General features: G+C 46.0%; 7 protein-coding genes and 1 non-coding gene across 8 annotated transcripts; 4 read left to right on the plus strand and 4 right to left on the minus strand.

Moving 5' to 3' along the window:
- Positions 1-1,433: 1,433 nt before the first annotated feature.
- PAAG_02433 (Sec7 domain-containing protein) lies at positions 1,434-6,652 on the plus strand (the record flags this gene model as incomplete). The annotated part of the gene is made up of 6 exons (XM_015844639.1): positions 1,434-4,750; positions 4,802-5,147; positions 5,207-5,595; positions 5,664-5,770; positions 5,833-6,215; positions 6,302-6,652. 6 exons carry the CDS (start codon positions 1,434-1,436, stop codon positions 6,650-6,652), a joined length of 4,893 nt encoding a protein of 1,630 aa, XP_015701687.1.
- A 2,227-nt stretch (positions 6,653-8,879) lies between these two features.
- On the plus strand, positions 8,880-9,544 carry PAAG_02434 (hypothetical protein; the record flags this gene model as incomplete). The annotated part of the gene is made up of 3 exons (XM_002795682.2): positions 8,880-8,931; positions 9,044-9,244; positions 9,405-9,544. The coding sequence occupies 3 exons, from the start codon at positions 8,880-8,882 to the stop codon at positions 9,542-9,544; spliced, it is 393 nt and encodes a 130-aa protein (XP_002795728.2).
- A 2,695-nt stretch (positions 9,545-12,239) lies between these two features.
- PAAG_02435 (pre-mRNA-splicing factor syf1) lies at positions 12,240-15,102 on the minus strand (the record flags this gene model as incomplete). The annotated part of the gene is made up of 5 exons (XM_002795683.1): positions 12,240-12,513; positions 12,588-14,599; positions 14,689-14,742; positions 14,812-14,928; positions 15,004-15,102. 5 exons carry the CDS (start codon positions 15,100-15,102, stop codon positions 12,240-12,242), a joined length of 2,556 nt encoding a protein of 851 aa, XP_002795729.1.
- A 405-nt stretch (positions 15,103-15,507) lies between these two features.
- On the plus strand, positions 15,508-16,864 carry PAAG_02436 (ATPase H+ transporting V1 subunit D; the record flags this gene model as incomplete). Its single annotated transcript, XM_015844640.1, has 8 exons — positions 15,508-15,522; positions 15,582-15,694; positions 15,758-15,768; positions 15,823-16,148; positions 16,213-16,265; positions 16,488-16,528; positions 16,584-16,639; positions 16,706-16,864. 8 exons carry the CDS (start codon positions 15,508-15,510, stop codon positions 16,862-16,864), a joined length of 774 nt encoding a protein of 257 aa, XP_015701688.1.
- Positions 16,865-17,108: 244 nt separating this feature from the next.
- PAAG_02437 (U2 small nuclear ribonucleoprotein B) lies at positions 17,109-18,121 on the minus strand (the record flags this gene model as incomplete). Its single annotated transcript, XM_002795685.2, has 4 exons — positions 17,109-17,509; positions 17,581-17,887; positions 18,001-18,007; positions 18,075-18,121. 4 exons carry the CDS (start codon positions 18,119-18,121, stop codon positions 17,109-17,111), a joined length of 762 nt encoding a protein of 253 aa, XP_002795731.1.
- Positions 18,122-18,294: 173 nt separating this feature from the next.
- Positions 18,295-18,378, plus strand: PAAG_11494. Its single transcript has one exon. It is a non-coding gene; the product is annotated as a tRNA-Gly (tRNA).
- A 431-nt stretch (positions 18,379-18,809) lies between these two features.
- PAAG_02438 (small nuclear ribonucleoprotein U1a,U2b) lies at positions 18,810-22,938 on the minus strand (the record flags this gene model as incomplete). Its single annotated transcript, XM_015844641.1, has 6 exons — positions 18,810-18,944; positions 19,061-19,226; positions 19,304-19,648; positions 19,701-19,983; positions 20,069-22,640; positions 22,768-22,938. The coding sequence occupies 6 exons, from the start codon at positions 22,936-22,938 to the stop codon at positions 18,810-18,812; spliced, it is 3,672 nt and encodes a 1,223-aa protein (XP_015701689.1).
- Positions 22,939-23,562: 624 nt separating this feature from the next.
- On the minus strand, positions 23,563-25,499 carry PAAG_02439 (hypothetical protein; the record flags this gene model as incomplete). The annotated part of the gene is made up of 2 exons (XM_002795687.2): positions 23,563-24,200; positions 24,278-25,499. The coding sequence occupies 2 exons, from the start codon at positions 25,497-25,499 to the stop codon at positions 23,563-23,565; spliced, it is 1,860 nt and encodes a 619-aa protein (XP_002795733.1).
- Positions 25,500-26,155: the final 656 nt, after the last annotated feature.

The raw sequence follows: 26,155 nt of genomic DNA on the forward strand, positions 1-26,155 counted from the left end.
GAGGGAGGAGGGAGGAGAGAGGCGCCTACCTGCTGCGAGTTGCGCCGGCGTAAATAACAGGTGACAGGAGGTCCAGATTGTAGTGGAAGGCGTGCGGAACAGCTTAGAGAATATGTGAGCACCGCCCTGCCCAATCGATCGAGTGGGAATGCACACAGTTGTGGCACAACGTATGCCGCCAACGTGCTGGGAGTGTTGGGCATCGCAAAGTAAACAAAACCAAAGCTCAGATCCGAAGCCCAAATTCGCGATCAAGACATGGTTGGATAGCAGGTAGAAATGCTTTGCTGGATCGGAAGAATGACTTCCAATGAGATAGAGGCCAAGTATCTCAACATAGCAGACTGTGTAGTTGAGGAGGAGCAAACGGTCAACTTGCACGGGGCGGAGAAGTACGGTGAGTTATTATGACCCCCATGTTTCTTTGATGCGCTGTTCTGGGCCTGTTGTTTGGCCCGATCCTGCAGCTCTGATTGGCCACAGGCGCGTTTAGTTGTTGTTTGAACCAGCTTACGTTATCCAACTTGAAGCTCACGTGATATTGAACTCGGCCAGATTTGCAGCCCCGTTTCACGATAGCTGGGCAATATCTGCGCTGTATATTCATGGTTGTTTGTTTTACGGATACTAAACTGTGGCAGAGGCCTAAGAAGAAAGGGTGATCATAGGTGTTGATATCCACTACTACCGAAGCATAATGAGTGGAACACATAGACCAGAAATTGTCGTCGAACTCCCCCTAATTGGGAGTGCCCGACGGGACATATTGTTTATTTCTTCACAGTGATCTTCTTCAGCCCATAGATATGGTGGGTAAGATCCAGCACAAAAGATCCCCAAATCTAAGTCTAAACAAAAAAGTTTGCACCAACATTTTTCAAATTTTATTTGTAAGAAACGGATTTGAACCACGCTTCGTTGTGGAAATAAGTCGCAAGTCGTTCAGAAATTTGTTTGGGCTACAGACAAAACTCCCTCAACGGGACACAGTACAAAGTACAAGGGTTTCATTACGTCTATATAAGAAAAACACCAGAAACGGGCGTGTCTGCGGAGTGAAGATCATCACCAAATGAAGTCCTCGAAGGCAGCTGGGGGGTTAGTTAGGCCGTGTCGACGCTAAACCCGATACGGAACCCACTCCAGCTGCCTCCCAGCTTATGTCACCAGCACGCTTTTGGCCAACTCTTCTTCGACACCGACAAGTCTTCACTGTGCCACTAGATTTGCAGGATTGTCATTGATTGTCTGCAAGAGTCGTGGGTTTGATTTGGGTCCGTCAGCATATTTGCTAATGTGCCAAATCATTGACTGAAAGGCCCTGCATTTTCCATAACGAACAGTGGTCTTGGTCAGGCTAAACTCTCGAGCATGTTCCCCCTGGTCAGAACTTTCGCTAATATTTTTTTATATTCGAGTCGTGCAGAATAAATATGACCATTGGGCTTGAGAGATCCAATGACCATGATTCCCATGATACTCTAGAGCCTTCCATACCAATTTCGGCTCTTCAAGATGCCCAGAACCCTCCACCGGATATGTATCAAAGTGGCAACATGAATGGAAAAAGCACCATACCAATCGCCGTAAATCCGGTTGAGTTGGTGACGACAGAATGCATTACAGTCACATCCTCGATGCGAAAACATTCGAGATGGGCTCATTCTTCTGTCGCAGCTATTTTGGGCGGTGGTGGTGTTTCGCGAGCCTACGAACGAGAGCTTTCCGTCCAGTCAAATATCTCCCTCTCAGCGAAATCGCCGGCAAAATTCGCCCCGACGAAATTTGGAACTCTGGGTGTTGAAGGGGAACACGCACTCTCAAGTAGATGGGGCCTAAGGGGGAAGAAGGGAAAGAGCTTGCAGGATAATCCGTTGATGTCCGCTTTCACCCGTCTACGTATTGATCTCAAGGACTGTAAAGATATTCGCGATTTTGATACCCCTGCTCTTCTGCATCCCTTCCTTCAAGTTATTCGTTCGTCTTCGACTTCCGCCCCGATTACGTCTCTTGCCTTGGTTGCAATAACGAAGTTTTTCGCCTACAATATCATTAACAAAGACTCTCCGCGCCTATCCATGGCTCTCCAGCTCCTATCAGCCGCCATCACACATTGCCGATTTGAAGCTAGCGACTCTTCTGCTGACGAAATTGTCCTGCTCCGCATTCTCAAGCTAATGGAAGGCATGATTTCCAGGCCTGAGGGTGAACTCTTGGGAGACGAAAGTGTTTGCGAAATGATGGAAACAGGATTGAGCATGTGCTGCCAAGTTCGACTATCAGAGGTCCTTCGGCGCTCAGCTGAAATGTCGATGATAAATATGTGCCAGGTCATCTTCCAGCGCCTTTCCCAGTTGGGTGTGGAAGATATGGTAGAACACGATTCCCTGCAGGAGGAGAAATCGCTTGAGGAATCTGGGAATTTCAAGATGGATCCTTCCGTTGACGGAGATACTGTTACATCACAACACCCTTCAGCCCTCGGCATGGATACATCGAGTCCTGAAAAGGAACATACCAGTGGTGAGGATGATTCAGTGGCTATTACCAACGGCGACTCAGCAGCTACCAGTGCCCCTGCACCACACGAAAACATGTCTCCCGAAGTTAAGCCCTATTCATTACCCTCAATCCGGGAGCTCTTCCGCGTTCTCATTGACTTGTTGGATCCGCACAACCGCCAACACACTGACAGCATGAGGATCATGTCATTAAGGATAATCGACGTAGCTCTTGAAGTTGCAGGTCCCTCAATAGCGAGGCACTCGAGTCTTGCGCAACTTGCAAAGGATGACTTGTGCCGCCACCTTTTCCAACTCGTAAGGTCTGAAAATATGGCTTTGTTGAATGGATCTCTTCGGGTTGCGGGGACACTTCTATCTACCTGCCGGAATGTCCTGAAATTGCAGCAGGAACTTTTTCTCTCTTACTTGGTTGCGTGTTTGCATCCAAGAATAGAAATACCACGGGAAGCCGGAATCGATCCTAGCCTCTATGCTGGTGTTCCACAGGCACCCAAGCTGGTGAAACCGGCGCCGTCACAATCAAGTAGTGGACGGTCAACACCAGTTCCTGTTAAGGATCGTCAAAAACTTGGTTTGGAAGGAGGATCTCGGAAGCCAGAGGCCAGAGAGGCCATGGTGGAATGTATAGGAGCCCTGGCGCGAATTCCCAGTTTCATGGTTGAGCTCTTTGTTAATTATGACTGCGAAGTCGACCGGGCCGATCTTTGTGAAGATATGGTTGGGCTTTTGTCCCGTAACGCATTTCCGGACTCAGCAACTTGGAGTACTACAAATGTGCCTCCACTTTGCCTTGGCGCCCTCTTGGGGTATGTGCAATTCATTGCTGAAAGGCTAGACCAGCCGCCTAACTACGACAACCTTCCTGACCCTGCACAGTTAAAATATCAGCGTCAACGGAAGAAAATCATTATCCAAGGCTCTTCGAAATTCAATGAAAACCCCAAGGCTGGGATTGCTTTTCTCGCCTCTAATGGTATTATAGAGGACCCAGATAACCCTCAACTTGTTGCAAAGTTTCTCAGAGGGACCAGTCGAATATCGAAAAAGGTTTTGGGAGAATATATTTCGAAAAAGTCTAACGAACCTCTTCTTGACGAATTCATCAGTCTTCTCGATTTCAACGGCAAAAGTGTGCATGAGGCTTTACGGGACCTCTTGGGCTCTTTCCGCCTACCGGGTGAAGCGCCCCTTATTACCAGGATCTTAACTTTCTTTTCGGACAAGTATATCAGCAGGGTGCAGCCTGCTGGTATCGCAGATAAAGACTCACTTTTCGTCCTTACCTATGCCATTATAATGTTAAACACCAACTTATACAATCGGAATGTCAAGCCCCAGGATCGAATGTCGTTTGAGGGTTTTGTAAAAAACTTGCGAGGAGTTAATGGGGGGAAAGATTTTGACACGGACTTTCTTCAAGACATATACACTTCTATTGAACGCAATGAAATTATATTACCCGATGAGCATGAAAATAAGCATGCTTTTGATTATGCTTGGAAAGAGTTACTCATGAAAACTGTGGGAGCTGGAGAATTGGCCATATTTGAATCCAACGTATTTGACGCCGAAATGTTCGAAGTGACCTGGCGACCAGTGGTAGCAACGCTTTCTTATGTTTTTATGTCTGCGTCCGATGATGCAGTCTTTTCAAGAGTTGTCATCGGCTTCGATCAATGTGCCAAGATCGCTGCACGGTACAAATTGACAGAGGCGCTCGATCGCATCATATATTGTCTTAGCTCCATAAGCACCCTTGCTCCAGATACAACACCTAATACATCTCTCAATACTGAGGTTCAAGCTGAGAAAAAGAGCGTCATGGTTAGCGAGCTTGCGGTAAAATTAGGCAGGGATTTCAGGGCACAGCTGGCAACAGTGGTGTTGTTCAGGGTGCTGACTGGAAATGAAGCAATCGTCCGAGATGGCTGGACGTACATTGTCCAAATTTTACATAACCTGTTCATAAACTCACTCATTCCTCAGTTTGAGAGCATGAAACCGAACTTGAATATCCCTCCAATCCCACTCCAACCTCCATCGCAAATCATCGACCGAGATGGACGAGGCAATGACACGGGTCTACTTTCAGCCTTCACGTCATATCTCTCGAGCTACGCTGCGGACGATCCCCCTGAACCATCTGACGAGGAACTTGAAAACACTCTATGCACAGTGGACTGCATCAATGCATGCTCCATTCCTGACGTTCTTGCCAATATAAGGTATGTAAATCTCTGTGAAAACTTGTGGTTTTCCAATTCTAACCTTCGTAGTTCCATGCCCGTGGAGTCAGTTGTTTCTTTAGTCAACACCTTGCTTTTATATCTCCCCGACACAAGCCCAGCTGTGATTGTTGTTAAGCCTGAAAGACCTCAGACCATCACGTCTCGACCATCCAGCGGCAAAGTTGATCCGAATAGACCAAGCTACGACCCTGGAATGATATACGTACTTGAATTGGCCACTATTCTTACCCTCCGGGATCAAGATACCATTCGAGAACTAGGGGAATTTCTTACCAGCGCGCTACAGAATATTGTCCGAGACTCTAAAAGCTTCCATTCTCTTCTAGTTTCTCGAACAATATCATATCTTCTCAATTTACTCTGTCATGCTTACGTGCGTAATGTCCCCCAAGAAAATTCAACATATATCTTCAGTCGGCTAACATCACGTAGGAACACTCCTTTATGCGAGCACCAGTCGTCCTTCATGCGATATCAACTTTTGATCAACCTACATTGGAAAACTCAGCCATTCCTATTATCAAAGGCCTCTCCGATTGTATTACACACGCTGCTCCACTGAGAAGCGAAATCACCAAGTCACCAGATTTCTGGTCGATATTACAGCGGCTACACAAACACCAAGAAGGGGCTCCTATGATTTTTGAGCTTCTTCAACGTATTGTTCATTTCACTCCACCAGTAATTTCAGCCGACAACTATGAGTCGGGTGTAAGCCTTGCAAACGATTTCGCAAGTGCAGGAAGCATCGCTGCTGCACCTAATCCAAGGAGAGATCCTTCGGGAAGGAGAGTAAAACCTGTAAAGCAGCCTAAATCTCAGTATGTTTTATCCTTTCCTAGGTTCCCTTTTTCTTTCCCAAACCCAGCGCTAGCACTAACCCAGTCAGGGACAATCCATTTGTGCAACGGGGAACTAAGGCGATCGGTCTCATTTACCACTTGACAGGCCGTGTGCCGACACTTATTGAACAATCTCACCTTGAAAGAAATGAAGGTACGTAGGCGAGATCCCCTGATTCTCTGGGCATGCAATACTAACGTATTCGTTCACTGAAGCGTGGGCTGCATACTGGTCTCCAATATTTAACGCACTGACAACGCAATGCCTCAATCCCTGTCGCGAGGTTCGACACCAAGCTATCTCGGCGCTACAGCGATCCCTGTTGTCACCTGAGCTTGCCTCGACTGACCACACAGAGTGGATCGCGATTTTTGCAGAAGTGTTATTTCCGTTAATCTTACAGCTTCTCAAACCTGAAGTGTATCGATCGGACCCCGTGGGAATGAGCGAAACCCGTGTTCAGGCGGCAACTCTTGTCTGCAAAATATTCCTTCATTATCTTGTCTTGCTTTCGGAATGGGATGGAATGTTGGATTTGTGGCTGAAGATATTGGATATCTTGGACCGAATGATGAACAGTGGACAAGGAGATAGCCTTGTAAGTTTTATTGCTTGTTTTTGATTCTACCGTTAGAGCTATTTTATAAGTTACGGAAGGCTTACGGAATTGCGTTTGAGACACAGGAGGAAGCGGTACCTGAAAGCCTAAAAAACATACTTCTCGTCATGGCAGACGGGGGTTATTTGGTTTCACCCGCTGAAGACCCATCTAGAGAAACACTTTGGGTAGAGACCCAAAGGCGCCTGGATCGATTTCTTCCTCACCTCTTCGCTGAGATATTCCCACCCAAAACTGACGAACAGCAGCAACAGCAGCAAACACCAACACCAACACCAACACCCCCCCAGTCACCCCCTTCAACTGACCCCCCGCAGCGTAAGTCTCCGCGTGACGGCGAGGAGGGAGATGAAAAAACCAGAACCAGTAAATCACCCGCTCCAGCTGACGGCGTCGATGACAATCCCGTTGATTGAACCAAGTGGATAACCGCCAAGCGTTTAGCCGTTTTGCCACTCGTTGCGACAGCTAGTGGACATATATGGATGAATGCTTGAGCATCTGCATAAGAAATTCCTGTGGAATTCATCTTGGCATTGCACAAGACTGGTCAACGGTACACAATTTTCTTCCTGCCAGATGACGTGTGATATCTCTATATTATTTATGGGAGTTTGTAGCGTAAACATGCATGTCGTTATATACCTAGGTGTTTTAAGAGAGAATAATATTAAGTCACTTAGAATATTCTAAAATTTAAAGCCTTTTTTTTTTTTTCTGACTTGTTTTGATTCTAACAAGTCGTTAACTACACGACAGCCTCACAGATGCTTTGCTAGCTATTAACTATTCCATGATGGCTCAAAAATCTCAAAAAGGCTCCAAGAGCTTGCCTACTCTACCCCATACTTTTTCGGCCAACTCCACAGAATCCACCTCCACAACCGTTCTATCAACAACAGCTGCTGCGGAACTTGCTTAGCCACAGCCCCACTTAACCGCACATACGCTCACAGCTCGCACCCCACTTCCATCCATGTCTTTTAAGCCTCCTGGCACTTAAACGAACCAAGAAAAGCGGGCGAGATCACCCCGAGGATTCATTATGGTCCAATGATGGGCATTTTGAATGGACAAACAGGCAAATGAGAAACCAACAACTTTTTAAGTGTGAATCAGCAGTGGGACCCTCGAAGTAAATACCTACCCAGCACTTCCAGGCGGCTGATGAGGATATGTTTCCTACCACGCCCCGGGCTTTGATTCGCTGGAGAGTTTGTTTGAACGGCATCCGGTATCAAGTTAGGAGTCCAGCAACCCGCACTATTCGGCTTTTGAGGTAGTTCTAGACATCCGTGGAACAGACGGCCGGCGACGTTGATCTACCAGGAATCCAGCAACGACAAAACATCCAACATCCAACAAGGTCACTCGTTACGAATTTTGTTATAAATCTGGCACAATCTTGTCTCCAACAAGCAACCACTCACACTGGCCAACGGGGTGCTATCCATTTCCAGCACAACTTTAATCAGCATCGTTTTGATTCGCCCTCTCGACACCGGGCCAGACGAAACCAAGGCAAGTGGGATAAATAAGCATTATCTCCTGATCTTATAACCAACTGCAATTGAAACCCCCATTGACCAAGGCACAGCAAAGGTACAAGGACGACAGGGTTTGAGACATGATTTATATATATTGGGCATTTTCGTCGGTAAACGCACGTCAACCTCTGATTTGTTTTCCCATCCCGCAGTTGAAGACCTCAAGCATGTCAACTGGCTAGGGACGGCTGAAGCAATCTACGGAGTACCCTTCGACCCGATTAGGATTGCATCGGGAGCTGCTACAAGCTCTGATTGGTATCATGCGCGGAGGAACCTCCACCAAAGGGCATGTAAGCGGATGTGACTTGTTTACTTGGCAATGCTGTCTGTCCACTGCAGAGTATGAACTTGGGCGGGGAGGGCTCATTCAACCCTTCACATCATTCCTCCGGATATCTTGGATCTTACAGTCTTCTCCGTTTACCTTCCGAATTCTCCATCCATGCCTTCGAATTCAATTTTGGTGAAACATGCCCCAATACCACCTGTCTTTTGCGCATCATTCCTCCTCCCATTTAAATGTCCTTTGTCCACTCGACTTGGCATCTGCAGTATGCTCCCGTATGCCAGCTGCATATTCCCCGCCAGGTCTGCTAGAGAAGAGGAACTGGTATGGCTAGGTAGGTTCCCTTGGTTGTATGTGATTCTCCTGCTGCCTCAAAACTTAGTTTGATGTCTGAAATCAGTATTGAACGGTTCTAATAAGTCTTTGAAATCATGGGTAAAGTTTAGTCGTTGAGTTTAAATGAAGTAGTCGGTAGAGAGGCCATTTCTCGCCTCCCAAGCTGAACAGCTCTTATTATTAGCCACAATCAGCAGTTCCCGTTAATATCCATGTCATCATGCGAATATATATAGACGCATATTCCTGTTCTTCTCCCAAAGCTGCCAACTTCACATATACCCTACCAATACAAGAACGATCTCTATACTTCTGTATGCCTCTAACGCCTTTCATTGTCTCGTTCTATCATCTCTATACCTTCTTGAATCAAAAGGAGGCGCGCGAATATCACAGCTCTTTATCCTTCAACTTGTTCCGTTCAGGGCAAACTACCAGAGTATCTACGTAGACCTCCACAACTCCCCCAATATGGCAGACGTAGACCCTCACACAAACACCGGATTCACGTCAACGATGGATGGTATATTCTTCCTTCCCCTCTAGTTTTGGCTCCCCTCCTCGAAACAGGGAATACCATCGCCCCTAGAAGTTGTTGAAAAATGAATATCCTAACCAAAACCGTCTTCTACCAGAAGCTGCCGCTGCTTCCCAGCAGGAAGGGTTGGGCAGCGCGAAAACCGAACGGTCTCAAAGCACAGGCGACCCCTTCGCCAGTCAGCGGACACCTGATAACGATCCCTTTGCGAGGACTGCCTCTACCGAACTGTCTCCTGTTGCCACCTCTCCATCGCCACAGCAATCCCCCATAGATAGACGGATGAGCAAAGAGTGGGGTATGTACAAAGCCGTTTTATTTTCCGGACCTGGGGTAGAAAGAATGGATGTGCGAGTGCCGCTTGTTCCATCTCAGAGAGGATAAACTTCAAAAGTATGGCGCAATAAAATGTGGGGCTGACCGACCGGACGCTTATTCCGGGCTTTTTATGAGCACAGACGCCTCGAAAGTCCCGCCGTCAAGATTCCAACGAAGGGAAGGGAGTATCTTTTCCACGTCGAGCTCAAGAGATAGCCATTTGAGTCGCAAGGACCGCGATTCCGCGTTCCACGCCAAACTAAAGGAAAAGGTTAGTTGATATTTTTTTTTTTTTTTTTGTCTTTGGCTGCTATGCCATCATGTTTCTTTAATGAAACTCATTTGAAAGTTGAGGGCTCGTCCTTGTACTGACGGTGTTTAATATCTTGTCTCTTTGCAGGGCTGGTTGTAAGAACACGCCCGGTTTACGGACCGCCAGTGATGTCACCGACACGCAATCATGACCTTTGTTTTGACGTCGCTGCCTTGGCTTTTGAGAGTCCAATGCAAACTATAGTTAAAAAAGAAGATTTAAGAAAAAATTTGAAAACGAAAAAGAAAAGAAAATATTTGACAGTCGCCATTTCACGCACATCTAACAGACCCAAATTTGAACAAACAAGGGGAAAAGCAGCAGGCAGGTAAGCAGCAGGCAAGCAGCAGGCAAACGGTCGAGCCAGCGAGAACAACCGAAATTTCATACCAGGACCTCGATTGTACGTACCTTCACACTTGTTATGATGGAATGACAGCTACAAACATCCAGCATGGCTCTGCGAAAGAGGATTGCATATATTCAATCCTCATGTTGTAACGCATATGCATTGTTATATAGTTTCCTCTTGGGTTCTTTGCCTTTTATTTTATTTTATTTTTTTCCTTTTTTTTTCCTTTTTTTTTCCTTTTTTTTCCTTTTTTTTTTTTTAGACGAATTTGAACCTCGCCCCTTTTAAATTAAACTGTTATTATTGCTTGCTTTTACAATTTTTATCTCCTCCTTTCTGCAATTTGGCCTCTATTACTTTCCCTTAAATACTCGAGAGCATATATTATTATATGTAAAGAATGTGACAATGTTACTTTTGGAGGGGGCCTTGGGAATCTCCACCTTTGTGTTGGCCTTTTGACCCCAGGTGTTGTATGCTACTACAAGGGGACAAATCCGCTGGAAAGTGCTTGGATATCAAGTCTCCACTTCCCTGCCCCCTTCAATTTTAATTACCATGTCTTGGTAGAGTCGACCAAATAAAATGAGAAAGGATCTAATTGGGGGTTTCAAATCCAAGATTTATGGATGGCATTTAGAAACCCCTGACAAGTGTTGTTAATGTTAAAATCCACTCCATGTATCAGAACTAGAATGATGGAGTAGAGAAAAGTAAGGGGTATTAAGGAGCTCCAGATTATCCCCGCTTGCTAACCTCTGCCCTTGTCTACTCAGACCATAAGCTGGTCATGATTTTAAAAGGTCTTTTTCCACTAGAATCGTACATATAACTCTACACTTGTCGATAATCACCTTCGTCAGTTTTCTAATATTCCCTTTACAGAGGCCAACTGAAGAAGACACCGGCGTTTTGTGTATGGATGGCTGGATATGTATCTTGATGTCGTTAGAACCCAAACCCACTCCTCCTGCTTTGCCAATGGCATGAACCACGTTTCCTAGACGGCGGAAGACATGAGAGGAGGGGTAGCCACTGAAATGTCAAAAGCATGGGTATTTGAGGCAGTGCACAGCTGCTTAAATGCCATCACCGTCACTATAGGGTAGTTAGTTAAGCTAATTGTAGCTTCGTTTTAATCGAGCTCGGAAATTCGGATGGCGTCGCGTGCTCTCTTCCCCTCACCTGCATGAGGCATTTTCATATAGGAATTCGGAAGCAACATTAAGCAAACAGAACAGAAGAATGAAATATGTCACCAAGTTAAGTGGAGGTTTCGGGGAGGTTGGTCACCAGCTCACTACCTGTGGGATGGTGCGTTGGCCCTAAACCGAAAAACTTCAGATTGCAACTCAGCCTCCAGACAAAACAGAAAAATCCCGCATGGATTATACACGTCTGGTGACAAGTGAAAACATCAACTCCCATCAGCAGCTCGTTTGAGCTGTCTGCCGGACTATAATTCGAAGATTTCATGACCGTACGGGACCATGTAAAGGAGATTTCGTGGGTCACTGTATCGCATGCAGCATGTCCCAAAACCGGGTGCCAACGTAATTTTATCGAAATTTATTAATTAGAATACAGGAGCATATTGTACACAAACGTCGTGGAAGGGGAAGTCGACAGATGGTTTGATAGGGAAGAAGAAGCATGGATGGAAATGAATGAGTTGCAAAGCTCGAGAGGCTGTAATACACTGTCTGACGGAGATAGATCTTCGCAAAACACGACTTTAAAGAAAATAAAATGAAACATCGAGAAAGAAAATTCAATAGTATGTTCAATCAAAAGGGATAGCGGGGTTCCCACATCGGTTAGTCTATTTGGCCCATGAACACAGACTAACTCCAGTGGAAAGAATTTTTTTTTTTTTTCTTTCCTCCCCCCCCTCCTCTTCCTCCCCCCTCATACTGACTTTCTTCATATGATTGAATCATCCAGATGATTCTGAAAATTTAAAGGAGCGGCGAGCGGAAGGGTTTCGCTCGGGTTAAGATAAAAGGAAACCTAGTTGGGCAGAGAATGAAATCGAAGAGCGCCACAAAAAAAGAAGACTAATTAATGAATGAAGGTGGAGATAAAAGGGGAGAATCGCCGTTGTACAAGTAAAGTAGTAGGAAATAATGGCCTGAGCTGACAACCCCTTCCTGAATGCACCAATAACATATAAGAAAATTCCATAAGATAATGAAAAAAAAAAAAAAAAAAAACCGCGTGTGGTAGGGTGAAAAATGTGTGGTGTTAATGTAATCCGCAATTTTACATAGCGAAGGGTATCTATTGGTGAGTGGAGAGTGTTTCTAGCACTCAGTCATCTCTATCCATATCTTCGTCGAGATCAATGGCATCAGGATTTGCCGGAGCACTCTGTTGTGACTTATCACCATTAACAGCTGGTGGTCGGTTTCCTCCTTCTGGTCCTGTGCTTGCGGGTACGAAACCCATGGGGGCGCGGGCCTGTCTTTCCAAAGCCGCCATCGCATCGGCACGCTCCTGGCTCTCCTCTTGAGTGCCTGCAGCTTCTTTGGCAAGCTGCTTGCTCCTAGCAAGGGCCTGAGAAGCAATGAAGTTTACGTCGGTACTAAAATTGGTCGAATTAATTTCATCCAGAGAAGAGAAGGCAGAAGGATAAGAAAGATAAACAGGGGAATATACTTGTACTGAGCCTGGACACTGCGCTTGATACGTAGCATTTCCTTAAACGTATCTTCATTACCGTGCTGAACCTCGAACCCCTCCCACTTCTGCCAGAATCCTGCATTTGTGCGCGGGTCACAGAATTGAGACGCATGACCGTAGATAGCGCGAGCTCTGTCGATCTCACCCAGACGACGCTCCATTTCGGCAAATTTGAGACACATGTCCTTTGCTTCATTGTTGGGCAAAGCTGCGATGGCGCGTTCGTAAATCGGACGAGTCGATGTCAAGCCGAAGTTGGAGGCCGATTTTGTGATATAAAAGTTGAACATTTCAAATCTATCGGAGTCAGAGACAGCACGTGTTGCGCGTTCATATATTCTCATAGCGTGTCGAGCAAGCCCGCGTTCTTCTTCCAAGTTGCCATACATCAAGTAGAGAGGTTTGGCAAACTGGGGTGGGCACCCATCCACAGCCTGTTCGAACAGGTCCCGTAGGCGTTCAATTGAGATTTTCCGATCAACAGCCTTAGTCAAATATAGATTCCAGAGCTCAAAGGCCACCGGGTAACTAAAAAGGTCAAGGCCACGTTCGTAAATCTTGAAAGACTCTTCATAGTATTTGTTTTCCTCCAAAAGGTTGGCATAGTTGACGACTGTTTGGGGTGTTGCGATTCGTAGTTCAAAAATGCGTTCGTAAACCGCTCTTGTCTTTTCGAGAGTCCCAACGCTTTCGACGAGATCAACATAAAAGCTCCATAGCTTCCAGCTCTTGTGGATGCGTTGTTGTGGTGAAAGGGTTTCGTCGAAATAGTCGACTGTGGAGCGCTTGGGAGCTTGTGTAGCTTTTGCCATGATTTCAACAGCTCTATCAAAATTTTCGCTGCGAAGCTCCATCTCGGCCCATTCACACCAGGTTTCTGCCAGTTCCGCGACTGTTTTAAAGGGAACCTTGACAGCCTTGTCGAAGATCACCCGAGCAGTATCCAAATCTCCACCCTGCTCATAAAATTTGGCGTAGTTGACCCAGAGTTCATGAAACTTACCATGGGCTTTTTTCGGTTGAATCTTTGCAATGGCCTTGGTATAAGTTTGAACAATTTCGGCTTTATTGTCACCCCACAGGGCAACACGTTTGCCCCACTCGATTACGTTATTAGGATTCTGTCTGAGGAGGACGTCGTTAACTAGGAACGGGCGGCGATCCATGAGTTGTTCAAATCTCAGCATTCGAAGGTCTAGGTCGAAATCCGCGGCCTCGTCAGCCCGACCCTTGTCGGATCGCAAGGCAGCTTCTTCCATTAGATGGCCTATGATAGATTCCTCAAATTCCACGTAGGCATCAAATATCATGGTGAAATCTCGAACAGTCATCACAGTTGTGATCCCTTCCTCGAAGATATCTCTTGCTTTTTCGAAATTTCCACGGGTAATCCAGTACGTTGCCAACCCAGCCCACAGCTTGCCTCTTTGGTCGGCGAACCTATCGATCCCACTGCGAATAATCAAGTCGACATCGATGCCCACTTCTGGGCCAGCCTCAATATCCTTGGCTTTGTTGACAAGCAGTTCAACCATGTCAGTCCAAAGCTGGAACTGGCTTTTGCCGTTTTTCGATTGGAATCTAGGATTATCCAGAATCCACATGTACTTCTTGACAGCTTCAGTGTATTGCCCCATCTCGACCAAAACGTCAATATATTCTTCGGCATTCTCCGGGTGGACTTGCATGTATCTACGCCAAATTTTCACTGCTGTCTCTCCAGATGCAGAGTAGGCGAAGGCCTTGTAGAGTTTCCAAATACGATTATGCTGAGTAACTGGTAGAGCGCGGAGAGCCCGATCGAAAGTGCGACGGGTTTGAGTTATGATCGGCTGCTGTAGCAGAAATGAGACGAACATCTCCCAAATTCGAGGCATCTTGTTGAGCAAGATGACAGCCCGTTCGAAAAGGGCGTTGACTTTGAGGTATTCTGCGCGATGGATCGATGGATTTCGGCCTCTCACGTGTTTTATGCGAAACTCAAGATACTAAGAGAAAAAAAAAAAAGGAAGAAAAGAGGCGTGGGGTATCAGTGAATGGAAGCTGCATTGTAATGAGGGTGAATTTCGGAACTTACCATCTTCCACAGCTTATATGACCTGGGAAGTTGCTTGCATGCACGTTCCATGACCTTAGTCAATCCGTTAGCTGTGCGCATCATTCCAGAGGAAGATTTGGAGAAGTAGAAGCATCTACTTACAAAGGCTTGTTCATAGGGATTGCCATGTTGCTGCTTGAATTCAATGTAAGAGAGCCATGGTTTTATGCTGTGGGGATCGCGAAGGATATCTTGTTCGTAGACAGCATCCTCACTCCCCTTCGGAAAGAAGTCAGTAAATGCCCATAAAAATTTAGACCAAAATGAAGGAAACAAACGGAATAGATGATTTACAATCAGGTAGAAATCCGGCTGAGCGGGAGCGAGCACGGGCTTATCCATCTTCAGCTGCTGCCCTTCCGGGGATCTTCTATCCAGGAGAGTCCCGGGCATCTCACCACTCACGGGAGTGGGACCTTGCTCAGGTCACCACTGGGCTGATATACAAAACACGGACTGCGAGAACCTTGCAGAGTCATTCCTGGCGTGTTGGTTCTTTTCTTCTAGGGAGTGTCGACGTTCGGGATGTTCTTGATTATGCGTCGAGGAGCCCTTCAAAGGTCGTGTCGGGTCACATGATGGCGCTATACTGTAAATGGCATAGCAGACTTTAGCAGCTGGAATTATTAGCGTTGGATGGGGCCAAGCGTCCTGGGCGCTAAATGGTGGGTGACAAAATGACGAACTTCAGACCAAGCAGAGACGAAGTCCCAACCACGAGCATATAACACGTCGAAACAGCTTAATGCAAGTTGTGCGGCGTCATTCAAGGGCCCCGTCCTATGAGCTATATCCATCATGTCTGGAACAGGGGTGCGTATGTCTCAGCGTTTTCTGTCGAGTTTATGCTAATCATTTCTTTAATGTTCCAGGACCGAGAAGCCGTGTTTCCAACCCGGCAATCACTGGGGTTGATGAAGGGGAAGTTGAAGGGTGCAGAAACAGGCCACAGCCTTCTGAAGAGAAAAAGCGAAGCTTTGACTAAGTAGGACTGTCATTAATCTATCGGATATTACTAGTATGCTAATATCATTTTCCACTCCAATAGGCGATTCCGAGGTATGAATTTGCTACGTTTGCCTTGCTCTAATTCTGCTCTAACCTGCCTGCTAGAAATTACCAAACGGATCGATGAAGCAAAACGGAAAATGGGTCGTGTTATGCAGATAGCTGCCTTCTCCCTGGCAGAGGTTACCTATGCTGTTGGAGGGGATATCGGGTTCCAGGTCCAGGAATCTGCGAAACAGGCTAGGTTCCGCGTCCAGACAAAGCAAGAGAATGTATCTGGAGTATTTCTACCTCAGTTCGAGAGCGTGACCGCGGAGGGCAGTAATGATTTTGGCCTGACTGGTCTTGGGAAAGGTGGGCAGCAAGTCCAGCGTTGTCGGGAGACTTACGCCAGGGCTGTCGAAACGCTTGTCGAACTAGCCAGTTTACAGGTACGGTATCGTAACCTCCATTTCTCTGTATAGTCAGCAACTCACCGTGATATTTTATTTTTAGACTGCATTTGTTATATTGGATGAAGTCATCAAAGTAGTGAACAGACGAGGTATGTTGCCCTATTTACGTTGTCGGGCGGTTAAGTTGCTAATCCTTGCTGATCTAGTCAACGCGATGTATGAAACCCCCTCATATTAGCGTTTGGGCATTCTTTGCAATATCCTCAAGCAACGTCCGGAATTTCCTCCGTGTTTTCTGGCGTCCCCTCAACTTGTTTACTTGATGCGATTTATTATTTGCAGCCGAGCGGCTGATTATCCATTTTACTCCTCTAGTGAACATGTTATTATCCCCCGAACCGAAAATACTATCAAATGTAGGTGACGCTACATGATATGCATAACTGCGTACAGGAGCTGACCAACCATTAGACATCAACTCAGAACTAGATGAGCTCGACCGAGAGGAATTTTACCGGCTTAAGAAGGTAAATACATTTTGATCTACTTTGTGTCGGACTGGATCAGTTAATAGTTGATAAATATAATAATAGGTTTCGAACAAAAAACAAAGAGACACAGCAGCAGCCGATGCCGAAATGAGGGCAAAACGAGCAGCCGCAGGAATGGATGGAAAGACAACGCCTGAGTCAGCAGATACCCCTACCCCCGATGTTCTTGGAGACCAAGAGGATCCGGACGTAATTTTTTAGGTCCATCAAGTTGTACAATTTCACACCAATATTGTAGAAATACTATGTAGTATCGTTTTCTTCACGATAATATAGCTAGTTATGCCGTGATGCCTTATGCCTTGATAAAGCGAGAAACGAATAAAAGCTCAACGGGTGCATTTCAAAACCAAACGCCTAAAGCATAATAATCATAAATGGCATACTGAATTTTCCCTGCCACAAACAAACATAAAAGAAATAAACGAGAAAGATAATAAAGTTCTCACTGTCTCTGGTATGTCACTCTAATAGGCTTCCCATTCTCTCCCAGAGGCATACCAGATGTTGCTTCCTTGGCACTGATTGCACCCGTTTCCGCCTCATATTCAACGAACGCAATCCCTTTCCGGCCGGGCACCATACGGACTTCCTTGAATCCCTCAAACCGCCCAAAGACCGCAGTAAGACCGTCCTGGTCAAGTGAATCGGGGATCTCCCGCAAGAAAAGAATCTTGTTCGGCGGTAGGTATTCATCCGGTATAACTGGGGCAGCAGCGGCGTTGGAAGGTTTCAAGCCTGCGCCTTTGGCAGCCTTTGAAGGACGAGCTTCCGCCCCTCCAGGTGCAACGACTCCTCGTTTCAGTTTCTTCTGCGCCTCCAGGGCCTCCTGTGCTTGTTTCCTTTCTGTGACGTAGATGGTGCGGTTAGCAACGAACAAACGCACACGAACGCGATAAGAGATAGATAAAAATAACCCTTCTCCGCTAGTCTCCTGCGTTTATGGGCCTCTAATTCACCCTCCCCCTGCTCCTTCAGCACCGTCGCATCGCTTCTCGTCTTCGCATAGTCCAGCACCATAGGCTTCTCAAACAGCTCAAAGCCATTGATTTCCTCAATCGCACGCGTGGCGGAATCCACATTATCAAAGACAATAAAGGCCTGACCCTTGGCCTTTAGGTTTGTTTTTGCGACGAGATCGATAATGTTGCCATATTCGGAGAAGATTTCGGTCAGGGCTTCTTTGAGCGCCTCAACTTTGATTCTTTCTTCAAGGTTCTGGACCTGCAGAGATGGATTCATTCGTAAGTTTTCTGGGTTTCTCTTGAGATGCATGGATGATTTCAAGCTTTAGATCTACTGCTTTCATCGAGTTGTTGGATGAAGATGGAACGTACATAGACCCTGCGGAGGAAATCTTGTTAGTATAATGAATCGTTTCGTTAAAAACTGTGGTCGCAGGGCCTCTCACGTTGAATTTGGGGGTATTCCGGATGCCGAAGCAGCAGCTGCTGCCATTGTGAAAAATTATCGCGCCACAAGCTGCAATTTGGCTCTGATTAGACTTAGGATCGCTGCAATCATTTATTGATGCTGAGTTGTTTAAGTGGATTTTGAAACTCTCGGCAAATAATTTTTGGTCCGCCTTTTGCAACTTTTAAATTCACTGCGAAATTTCAACTTCCAAGTTAGCATCATTGGTCTAGTGGTAGAATTCATCGTTGCCACCCATCTGGAAATTCGATGAGGCCCGTGTTCGATTCACGGATGATGCATCAACAACTTCTCGATCTCTTTTAGAACTTGATAAATTTTTGCATATTATAAAATCCCTGGATAACTGCAGTTCATTTTAGATGGTTGGAGTGATCTTTAAAATTTTTTCTTTTCCTCAGGTATTTATGTCGGATGCTTCTACACCGCGACGGATTCCAAGTGTGTCTTCCGAATTGAATGACCTCGAAAGGATAATCTTTTCATGACAGTCATATGTGTCGATTTCTTGTATATTTTTAGAGATCCCCAGATTCTTTGCCATGAGATAACTGACGAGTTATCCTAGAGCTGTGCGGAAGCTCAGTTCTTCGTTGGGGTAACTTGATGCGAAAATATATGAAAGAAATATTATGCTCTTTCGTGTGTAAATGACTGTCATTCCTATATCTATATCCAACTGCATATATGCATCCGTCCATGTCTAAGCCATTCAAATTACACCAAGAGCCACTCGCAAATCATCAACTTTTCCCTTCAATTCCTTGGGAGGACTTGACCAATCCTCGCCCTTCATTTCCTCGACACGAGTTTCCAGATACAAACAGTCTGCGGCAATTGTGCGTATCTATTTGTCATTAGCAAAGGAGGAGTGGAAAGCAAGAAACTGGAGTTCGGAAGCGGAAAGGGAAACCATTCCTGCATGGCTAAGACGAAAAATGCACGGAAGGAACATTAAATTACCATAGGATACGGATGCAATAGCATACCCGTTAACTTTTTCATAGAATCGTTTCGAATAACACCCATTCTCCAAAGGAGAGCATATATTTTTATCGCAGCCTCGATACGGGACACATTCGCTGATTTAAAATGGAACTTTTGAACACAGACGAAGATTTTGCGGTAGCTAAAAGGAAACAGGGACAAAATGGGTTAACTAAACCAGCATCATCATCATTGCTTAGTTTACAAGGAAAGACTTACTCGATGTTTGGATCAGAGGAGCTATGGGAGAAGCAATTGTCAAGCAAAAACGCAATCATTTCCACAGCTGGAATGGCATAACGATCGTCAGTGTTATCACTCTCCACTATCGATATCCAATCTCCGATAAGCTTCGCGCATATCAGTTTTCTCTGCTCTTCACTCTTATTATTAACATATTGTAAAAGTGCGAAATGAATGGATCGAACCAGCTCCTCAGTTCCAGTGCAAGCGGAAGCTATCATGCCTCTAGCGAGTGGGTAATGAAGCCAATCAACTTGCAGCAGGTCGAAAAGCTGTAGGAAATAGTCTGCACCGGAGACTTCGCTAAAATGCTCATATTTTCTGGAAACATCGTTAGTTGTCATTTCTTTTTAACTACTGTAAGAGGACTTACCGGCTTAAGGGAGGTAAATCCGTGGATGTCTCCCAGAAGGTTTGTAGACATTTCCATGCCTGAAAGCGAACTCTGTCGAGTTTTTCGGTTGCAAGTCGTACAATGCAGGCCATCAGGTCTTTGCTGTAAGGTGGTGAGGAACCAAGAGTCACCTTCGATTCAAGAATCACATTAACAGCGTGGATCGCTTCGAGTCTGATAAAGGATCCAATGTCTCCTCGCCTGTCCGTTGTGTAGTCGTTTAGAAACTTTGTAAGGTGTCTAGCAAGGGACTCCACCTCATCTGTTGCATCTTTGAATATTAGCTATGACTCTTTAAGTGAGAAAGGAAGAAATAAAAGAGGAAGGAGAAAAAATCCTTATAGTACCAATTTCGGGCAGAACACCACTAGCAAGACATTTCACTGCGGCTGACCGTTTAGCAATTTCCTCTTCCACCCCCGTACACTCGATGAGTTCCTTAATGATAAATCCTCTCCCCTCTCCAGATTTCGGCATCCTCTTAAAAACCGCACCTAAAGCGGCAATTTGTCCACGGCCCGTCACCTTCTTCCAGTTCGCATGGATATCATTGAACCACTTTTGAACAATTTCCAACTTTTTGGAGTCGGGAAGTAGCACGAACAAATCTGATGCCGCTTCTGATGATGCTTCAATAGGAATGTCGTCCGATCGGCACACGCATAACAGCAGGATTTCAGTAACTTCATCAAGCAACTTTAGAGGTGGCGGCGAGAGTAATGGATGTATATCACCACGCTGCTTATCAGGTGAGCAAGCACGAGCAAGAGAGGAAATGAGGCGCGCCACAGCCTCAGCTGTAAGATCCGGACGTAGGGAGGCATTCGTAAGAACTTCCTCATTAGGAGCCATATATGAGTCAAAGGCACTACTCCACAGACTTCCAATTTCAGCCATGACTTTATTGGCGTATGCGGAAGTGCAGTATACGCCATCTCTACCCCTTCTATGTCTGATGAATGCATCAATAGTAGCAGAAAGCGATAAGAATATACCATGCCTGGCTTCAACAGCATTTACTGGCGTTGTAGATAGCTTCTGGGAAAGCCGCTCAAACACAACACTCATGCTCTTATAGGATTCCTGAAGACTCAAACCTCCTAGGGCCTGGGAAGCTATTCTTCGCGATTCTGCATCAGGAGATCCAACGCCCCTCCACTGTAGAAGGCCATCTACGAGGGGACTCCAGTAAACAGTTCCAACATCAGAAGCACCCTTCGCGACCTCAATCATCGCCCTTGACCTTCGGGCCACTGCATGATAATCGACAACTTGGACCAGGGGAATGGCTTCGACAACCGTATCGGGGTGCCGGCCAATTAGCTCTTGCAATGCTGCCGAAGCGCCCCGTCGAATATTACCCGACGGGTCCAAACAAGCAGCGCAAACGAGTTCTATCGCGAGTGCTTGTAATACACTCCCGCCCTCTTGATTCGTTGTCACTTTCAATTCCTGAGCATCCAGGTCCTGGAGTTCGCTTGTAGTGTATTTCCGAGATAAAGCCCAAATTCCAAAACATGCGGCGTCTCTAACACTGGTTCCGACAGAACTTCCGGTCGATGAACGCTGCTCAAAGTCTAACCCCGATACCAGGGACTGAAGTACTTGTGGAAGTTGGACAGTTGGCGGAGAACGCCAGAATAGTAGGTGTGCGAGAGTAAGCATAAGTCCCTGCCATCGTTGTGGGTCCACGGCACTTGTGTTGCGCTTCCGCAACTTGATTTCAATATCGCGAGATTCTAATGGTGTTATCAACGTGCCATCCTGCTTTTCATACAAGATATTTTCATTCAGAGAACCCAGGACCGCGTCGATAACGTCAGAGGCTAAATTCGAGTCGAGTCTGACGGTAATCATACTGAGAGCCTTGCTTGCGGCAAAGCGCACAGGGGTATCCCTATCAGCGAGCGATACGAGGAAATGATCAATAGCACTCTCTAGAATCATTGATGATGTATTTTCTGAAATTTGAACCGGTCCATCTCCGTCTTCCAACGTGAGAACAATAGTCGCAAGAGTCCGAAGAATCTTTATTATAGCCTTTCTTGCGGACGCGGATGACCTGATAGTCTGAGCAACGGATGACTCTCCCTCCGATATTTGCAGTATCGCATTGAATATTGGAACGATGAAAGGAGAAAAATCTGCCACTTGTGCAGACACCCCAAGCCGAAAAATGAATGAAAGTACCCCGATGCAGGTGTATACTGGTGGCGCGTTGCCTTCCGGCGTCGGGCGCAGAATACCCAACGCCCATCGTATTAGGGAGTTTAAGAGCCCAAGCCGCTGCATGTCTATTCGTAAAGCAAGTCTTGCCAGCAATACAGTTGCAGCCTCTCTCTCCTTGCTCGGAAGCACAACATACTTAAGACAAATCGAAAGAATCGACAGAGACACATGTGAAATATCTGGGGACAGGTCTGGTACCGCTGAGAGATTATCGTATGGTACAGGTAATGAATCCGAAGAAATTGAAGCCAGATCGAAAGGTGCAAGAAGCAGATGTGATATCCAGAGAAGCATTACATATCTCTCCTCCCAGATTAGCGACTTGGGCTGATCCTTTATACTGGCCTCTCCAGTGGAGATTTCTTCTCCCGACGATGCACCGCTGTCCCAGTCAATAAATTCCTTCAGCATAACTTCCAGGTACTTTGGCTCGTTGTTCAGAAACTGACTTATAACTTTGACACCACGGATTTTGCATAGGGTATACAGAAACTTGCAGATTGCTCGAGGAAGGGGATACACGGCGCCAACTTTTTTTGAGCCTTGTTTCACCGACGAACTTGACAACGAAGCGAGCATGTATTGTTCTCGATGTTCTTTCAGATATGCTAAAAACGTATCAACCAGTTTTGGTAGTATTTCCTGCAAATGTGGATCTAGAAGTTGTGGCCATTCCTGAAATGGTTCCAGCTTTACGGATCGACAAGAAGAACAAGGCAGCAAAATGAAGGTTAGAATGCACAGATTATCTCCATATACATATAAGGGATAAGATAAGATCACACCTCTCTTCTCGTGAGACGGGGTTTCAACATACAAGATTGATCAGTCTCTCTGTTTTGGCAACTTGTGCCAATCGATGGACTCGACGCTCATTATTGTTGGTATCTAATTTCCAGAGCAGTGGGATGAGTTTGGATTTGAAATCTTGCAACAGATCGCCAGAAGCGCGTTGAAGTTTGATGTCTCTGTCAACGGGGGCGTCCATCTCTTCATCTCAACTACACTGGTCTCTTCCTCTATATGAAGGTCTTCAAAGGGGTAAACACATTTGTCTGTTTTCTCAAGCTTGGAGCGGGATGTCGTTGTTTGATCACGTGATCATTAAGGTCTCCAGAGAATCGTGGGGTATCAAGACCCCTTTTTAAACAGGTACTCGAGTATGAAACGGGGGAATAATAAATATGAAAATCAAAAGTTTTTATTTATCATAAATTACCAGTTGCGAACTTCACCGTAATCACACAGGCAACAACGAAGGTCACAACTAGAAACAAGCAACTATTTAGTTATTGCAGACTAACACACGTTCAGAGCAGGGGTGCAAACAGTAGGGATTCAGGGTATCGCTTGGTTCCGTTACACATCCGTATTTTCCGTTCAAAGTACATACATAACAAACCATCCGTAAGACAAAAGGAAAAGGTGAAAATAGAAAAGACGGCCGAAAGCAGAGCGTCGAAGTCTGGAAAATTCTCTCAATCACCATCAGCGGAACGATGAATTTCAAATACCTAGGACATCATCAGGTGCTGCCGCAGTGACCACCCAGTGAGACACTGCCCATCGCCCAGCCATTGCCGGAACCGAATGCCCCATACCTAACGAACTTCTAGAAATCTGGATCCGTATCCTCAGCAAGGTCGCCAACCATCCACATCGACTTCTCCTTCCAGTCCGTCTCCAACTGAGCCATCGTCTTCCGCATACGGACAACTGCAATAGCGACAGCTAATGCATTCCATACATCCTGGCCCGACTCACCAAAATCAAACTGAGAGATGAATTTCGCAGTGGTGTTCGAATCCAGAGCCGGATGCGCTTCGGGGTTTGAGTCCAAGGTAAGAACGGCAACGATGGGCCCGCAGATCAGAAATCCAGTGATAACGGGAAACAAGTGAGTACCACCTTGATAGGTGCATGCATCGTCCTCGCTGTCGTTATTGTTCTTGTTGAAACTGGTTTCGGTGTTGATTGTTGATTTCCAGGCTTCACGGTAACGATTCGCTAACGCAACGAGACGGCTATTCAGGGCCTGTACGGCAGAGCGAGTGGTCTCGGATGGTTTACAAGTATGCACGGCATGAACAGGTATCGCGTTGGGGTGATTGGAGAAATTGGAATCCTGCAAGGCCCATTTGATATACTTATCAATGCTACGACGCATCACTGGCTCCGGATCAAGGAGGACAAATTGGCGATCCCTCACTTGATTTCCAAGATTAAAAAGGTCGCTGAGAGCTTTGATGGCTGGTACACAGTTAACATCTAGTAATTGGACAAAAGGACATGGGCCAAAGCATGAAAAATGAAATTGATATACATACCACGGAATTCCAGCTCCTTATCTGATTGGATAAAGGGTGCATTGTCCCCAGGGTAAGAAAACAGAGACTCAGGAAGGGTGCTGAAATCCAGCTGCCAGCTGCTAGGCACGAGCGGCTCGAATCCCCGCATTGCAAGACGAAAGTAAAGGTCCTGCTCAGCTTCACCCCAGTGACCATTAGGGAGCTTGACAGCATCCGCCCAGCGTCTCGCCTTCTCCATGTCGAAATCAAAAGTCACCTCCTTACGGTCATTTTTCTTAACGGCGTACTGCTTCCCCATAATTTCCTCTTCACTGAGGTCGCTTTCGTGGTCAGCGCGGACGGTGTCCTTGGCCAGATTCTTGTCAACGATTTCTGGCGAGGGACGGTAAACATCGTCTGCGGCAGAAGAGGTCTTCGAACCACGGCCTGCCTTAACTCGATGGGGAGAGACAAAACCCATATCATCATCAGACTCTGATGCGTCTGAACCCATGTGCGCATCCGTCTCCAGATTTTCATTGAGATCGGGAGCTGCATCGGTTTTTCTCGAATCTTCGACTTCAGTTTCTACATCCGCATCCAATCCTAATTCCTCTTCTTGTTTAACAAGCGTATCAGCCTCAACCACAGTCTTCTCCTTATTTACCTGAATGGCAGACGTTGGCGTACCCCAAAACGCTATGTTATCCATAAGCCTCTGTCGCTTAGCCGGAGTATCTTCATCCACTACAATGGTATCACCATCAAGGTTATCACCGCCATCATCGGTAACTTGAGTTTCCGCCCGCGGATAATGACTATCGAAGCTCAATTTTCTCCTCAACCCTGACCCACTAGCAAGGGTTTGAAGCTGCATTAAGCGTCTATATTTTTCAGTGGTGGTAACCATAGTTCTTGGGTTCCTTGAAGAAGTCAAAATACGTTTCCTCCTCATTCCTTTAACATATCTAACCCTCTCGAAATCTCCTTCAACAAACTGGCCTAATTGTTGGCTAGAAAGCCAATCCTGCGTTTTGGATGTGGGGCTCATAGATCGATGTCCCAACACCCCTTCGATAGATGGTGTATATACCTGTGATGCACTAGTTGCAGGAGTGGGAGTAGTTATATCAGGAGTGGTGGTGGTGGTAGCAGTAGCAGTAGTTGAAGCTGGAAGATTTGTCTGTTGTCCTTCGGGAGCGGATCTTCGAGGGGTCCAGAACGAAGACACCGTCTTGCACAGAGTCTTGAGGTACTCCATCTTCCCCACGCGATTGGAGTTCGCAAACGGTAGTTAAGGTATTCGGAAGAAAACTAAAGAAATAAAGAGAAACAATGGAAGAACTAGTTGGATATCGCAGTAGAATAAAGGAACAGTTCGAAGCCCATAGAACTAGTTCACAAAGGAGAGAACTTAGGTTGAAGAAGTGCTTTGTCCAAAAGAGAGTATCGGGCAAGAGCTGGAAGGTCGAGGGACACGTTCATTGTGAGAGGGGACTGGTTGTTTGCTCCGTTGCGTTGTTGATAAAGGAACTGCAAGGGATTGAGCTGGGAGAGTGAAGATGGGGAGTGATGATGGAGTGGAAGTGGACTATTAACCTATATCATTGCTTACATACCTACCTCTCTGAGGTACTCTGTATAGTAAATTGCTGTGGAGAGGACTTTGCGGTGGCCGTTATCCCCTGCGGGGCACGTGAATGCGGGAAGGTAAACCGCAGTAGTTCAGCAACTAACCTAATCGGGTCTAGAAAACAGGTCGGGGATTAATTTAACTGAAGAACATCTCCATGGATACTTCTCGGGGTTATTCAGGGCGTTTTCTGGAGCAAATGGAGAGTTATTAATAAGACTAAATCATATTAGTTATTAACTGAAAGCAAGGAGGGGTATATCCAACAACTGCATAGCAAAAAT

This window comes from Paracoccidioides lutzii (assembly GCF_000150705.2).
Source record: "Paracoccidioides lutzii Pb01 unplaced genomic scaffold supercont2.5, whole genome shotgun sequence".
Taxonomy (NCBI): domain Eukaryota; kingdom Fungi; phylum Ascomycota; class Eurotiomycetes; order Onygenales; family Ajellomycetaceae; genus Paracoccidioides; species Paracoccidioides lutzii.